This window comes from Helobdella robusta (genome assembly GCF_000326865.2).
Source record: "Helobdella robusta unplaced genomic scaffold HELROscaffold_72, whole genome shotgun sequence".
Taxonomy (NCBI): Eukaryota; Metazoa; Annelida; class Clitellata; order Rhynchobdellida; family Glossiphoniidae; genus Helobdella; species Helobdella robusta.
The window spans coordinates 215527-220395 of record NW_008705409.1 but is presented as its reverse complement, the minus strand read 5'-3'; the positions used below and the strand labels follow the sequence as shown (position 1 = coordinate 220395).

Below are 4869 nucleotides of genomic sequence, written 5' to 3'. Positions count from 1 at the left end.
TACGTAACATGCAACTTCGTTGAAACAATAATTTTGACATTCGGTGATGGTGTTGAGACTGATCTGCTGCAAGCCAATGTAGCGAGTTTGTTGGTACGATTTCCAACAAAGGGAAGATTTCGCCGGTAAGATTGTTCGTACAGATGCTGTAATGTTGTTCGTTCGTTTGTTTGTTTGTGTTTTGCCTTGTTGTAATGTCGTGATTTAAATTTTTAAATAAATGTTTATTTATGTTCTTTTTTTCCATTCATATTCAATTTATATTAATGTTTAATTTAATTTTATATTCTATTATATATAATAATATTTAATTTTATTATAGTGGGTTATAATTTGTTCTTCCTAAATTATATATCTGTGCTCTGCAACTTAATTCAAAAACTAAATCTCTCCCTTTCTATCTTGTAGTTTCAAAATTTAAAATAATGTTTAAACTTTAGTTGAAGTTTTTTTTTATTTACATCAACATTATTTAGCATTTGAAAAAATGACAAAATTCGCTACAAGACTCTCACTTGTAACATTAGGACAGGTCTCCAGTCGGAAATTAGTGACTGTTGGTTGATTAGTAATAACGAAATTCGAATCGAAGGTTCCAGAAGTCTGAACCCAGCACGGAGGCTGCGAATTTGTATCAAAGTCCATTATGTAACATGCTGCCAAGTTGAAACAATAGTCCTGGCAGGATTTGATGTCGTAGAAATTGACTTGTTGTAGGCCAATGTAACGAGATTGTGCGTATGTGTTCCAACAGAATCTCAACTTTGGTATGACGGTCATCGGTACGGACACTGAAAAGCGAAAGGACTCGAATATATTTATTGAAGATAATTATTAAAATTATTATCTCCAGATTATTGTTGTTTTTATTGTGTTATTATTTTCATTTACCTGTTGTAGATGTGCTTCCAGTACAAAATTGCAGTCTGTAATGTGTTACGGATGGAACATTTGTTTGCAGGTTATTGGGATTGAAGCCGATTTCTGTCTGTACCCAGCAAGGAGGTGTCGTGCCAACATCGTAATCGAAAACGTAACACACTGCTGAGTTCTGACAGAACTGTCTACATTGTTCTAGCGTGTAATAGTTTACATTGGTTAGCCCGATAGATCTTGTTTGCGGATAGTCAAACCAGCAAAGATTGGATTTGTTGCCTGTATTTACAAAAATTGTTTGTAGTGAAATTATTAGTTCGATGCATTTAATCGATAAAATACATTGTCAAAATTGCTTAGATTAAGCAAAAAATTTATCAAGTAACAAACTGACTTGGAATCGTGCAGTTTTGTTCCAACTTATAACCATCCACTGTTGGTTGATTGGTCAATGTGTTCTGAGGATCGAACGTTCCATCGGCTTGAACCCAGCAGGGGGGTGATGTTGACGTGTCGAAATTCATAATGAAACAATTTGCTTGGCTGAAACAATAGTTTTTGCAGTCGTCTACAGTGTTGTAGTTTACGTTTTGAAGTCCGAGGTATCTAGTGTTGGGGTATCGATTCCAACAGAATCCACCTCTGGACAAACACGACCTGTTCAGTCGGTAGTCCGTAATTCCGTCAACACCGGTAATAACGTTGCTTGAATTAAATGGACTCGAATCGGTTTTTAGCCAACAAGGTGGATTGGTAGCGAGATCAAAATCGGCAATGAAGCACTGACTCAAAGTTTGACAACGAAGAAGGCAATCGTTTAGATTTGTGATGCCAGATTGTTCCAATCCAATATATAGTGTGCGGTTGTAGGCGGTCCAACATGCAAGTAGGAGAGGAGATGTTTGAGTTGTCGTCGTTTGTGTTAAACCTTTAATGTAGGTGGATTAACTAACAATCAACAATATTTTAATGAATTATTAATTGAATTATCTTAGAATTGTATTTATTAACTACAAAATTTAATTTATACATATTCTACAAATAATAAATTTTATAAAATAAAATTTTTGTAAAATATTGAATTCTAAAATTATCCATTGTGCGAACTTGTTGTTGTCGATGTTATCTGAGCCAAACAGTTTCTATCCAGAATAAAACTGGTTACAAAGGGTTGTTCCTGGAAGCTACTCTGCACCAGGGGGCCACTTGTTGTTTGAATCCAGCAGGTGGAGGGGGCAGTGGAAGTGTCAAAGTTGACGATGAGGCAAGCAGGGGTCCTGGCACAGATGTCCAAACATGCTGTCACCGTGAGGACGTTGCTTTGCTGAGTCAGGCCGAAATATTGTGTCTGATTTCTAACCGTCCAGCAGTTGCCTGTGAGTGTTTGGAAGCATTTTGGCAACTTTGTAACGAAATGTTTCCGATTAGTTAAAAATTACAATTTATTTATATTTATCTTTCAATAGTTCTATGATTAATTGTTTTTATATACGGAGAACTTTTACAGGTGATTTTATCACCAGAATGATGAACAAAATTATTTGAAGCATGAAGAAACCAACACACAACATGTATTGAAGCTTGGTTTGCTATTAACCTGGGGTAACCACGGCTGATGTGGTCCTTGGAACACCACCAGATGTCGTTGTACTCGTCGTTAATGTTGTAACTGTTTTACATAGAACACATCATTGGAAAGTTAACCATTCGGAAAAATATAATTTGATAAATTTGTGATTAAAAAATAATGGGAAATAGTCGTGTCCTATCATTTTATGTTTTTGAAGTATTCATTATCAAAAATCCAAAAATTAAATATGGTTTCAAATGAAATGAAAGTTCTGATATTTTTGAAAAGTGAAGAAGGAATAGTGAAGGCATTCATCCTCACTGACCATTCGGTGAAACAACCGCCAAACAAGTCCTGTTCAAACGATAGTTATTGATGAAGTTTGTGGGGATGAAGTTGTTCTGATTGACATCGTTGGTACCCCCCGTGGCTTGAACCCAGCAAGTTGAGGGTGAGGTGTTGGAGTCGAGGTCAACGAGGACGCAGAATGGCAGACTGGCGCAGTAGTTCTTGCACGATTGCTCCGTTGAAATGGTCGTCTGTTGAGTCAGTCCGATGTAGCGAGTGTTCTGACTGGCGCTCCAACACAACTCTGTCGTTGGTCATTGTTGAATTTTTAATATTATACTGTAGGAAGACATTTTTTATATATTATTATTTCTCGCTTAAAATTTGAACATTTGTTTAATGTTTAATGTTGCTTCTTTATAATAACTAAATTTTTTGATTAAACCAATGAACCAAGATGTTCCACGCCATTTCAGAAAATTAACTAATCATAGTTTGCAAACAAAACCTCGCTTATGTAGTATTGCAGGGTATAATAGCTTATAATCGTTGGCTTTTATTAGTAATAAGAAATAATGAGAAGCCAGACCGGATACGAGGGCGCGACAGGTCCGATTAAATTGGAAGCTGGTGACGGCGGCATTTGGCAGAAAGTTGTCGTTAGTGATGTTGTTGAGGCCGCCTGTTTCCTGCACCCAGCATGTCGGAGGGCTGACGCTGGAGTCTAGGTTTATGAGGACACAAGTGGCCAGGCTGGTGTTGTCAACGTTTGTGGTTTCATTAATAAATAATTGTTGTAATTTTAATTGTATAAATATTGTTGTTAATCCCTTGTGACAGTGTCACTCAATTTATGACCCTCTTGCACCAAAAAGCGGGGCATTCTTCTTAGACAGCACATAAACAGGAAACAGAAACGGTTGTTTCCTTCATTTCCTATCAACTCAACAAGCGCCATCAAAAACACAGCACGCAATCAAAACAACACACCACCACAGAAACGCACCACACAACAACACACCACATTAACATACCACAACAACAACAACAACACACCATTCCAACAACAACACATCACACAACAACACACCACCACAACAACACACCACCACAACAACAACACACCACAACAACATACCAAAACAGCAACAACAACACACCACAACTACGACAACAACCACACAACAACACACCACCACGTACTTCTCACAAACGGCCTTACAAGCTGGCAGCGTGGAGACTCCATTCTGTAGACTGAGACCAACATATTGGTAGGACAGTCTGGCGGCCCAACAGTCACCTGCTCATGAAGGAAAGTTGGAACGATCTTATTATTAAATACGTAAAAATGTGCAGTGGCTGATCTAAAAAAACTTTGATGAGAGGGCCAAGGTTTTCAAAAATAAATTATTTGACGACTGGAGTTGGAGAAATTTTCAAATTTAAAAAAATTTAGTTGACGATCGGAAAAAAATTGTCACACATTTTTGGAAAAATGTTTTAATTTTCACTAAGGGAGCCGACATTTTTACAAGAGAACCAACTTTTTGGTAATGTGGTCAGAATTTTACTTATTGTTCCTTCCTGGATCTTTATGTTGTTTTATTATTTGAAGTACTTGACTGGGCATCATCATTGAGTATTTAAAACAAATGGTATTTTTTCATGTCAATCAGTATTGGCATAGTAATTTTTAATAATTTTTCTGGTTGACCAAATTTTTAAACAGTTTGTTAAGAGTACTTTTGTTCTTGTTGATTCCTAATAAAAATTATTTACACAATGCTTTTGTGTAGGGGAGTTTATGTTTGCAAGAACGTCTGCATGTCTGCCTGTGCAGATGAAGACGCTCTAAGGACGAACGCACGAACGAAAGAACAGTGAATAAATAACTGGCGATAACTCACTTGGTGGTGTGGTTGTTGTGGTCGAGACGGTGGCCGCTAAAAAGTTTAAAATAACCAAAGTTATTGAAATTCGTTTGTTTATGATGTTTTATACACGGCATAGACCATGAAACAGCAACGATCATTCTCACAACAACAATAGCAACAGGTATTATAACTAAAAATCTTCAACAAACAAACAAAGAAATAATAATAGAAATAATAATAATAAAAACAAACATACTTCCG

At 36.6% G+C, this 4869-nt stretch overlaps 1 protein-coding gene across 1 annotated transcript; it reads right to left on the bottom strand.

Moving 5' to 3' along the window:
- Positions 1-468: 468 nt before the first annotated feature.
- On the bottom strand, positions 469-4260 carry HELRODRAFT_181511 (hypothetical protein; the record flags this gene model as incomplete). The annotated part of the gene is made up of 9 exons (XM_009031310.1): positions 469-791; positions 892-1155; positions 1271-1804; positions 1984-2250; positions 2474-2545; positions 2772-3038; positions 3324-3487; positions 3938-4034; positions 4218-4260. The coding sequence occupies 9 exons, from the start codon at positions 4258-4260 to the stop codon at positions 469-471; spliced, it is 2031 nt and encodes a 676-aa protein (XP_009029558.1).
- Between the last annotated feature and the right edge of the window lie 609 nt (positions 4261-4869).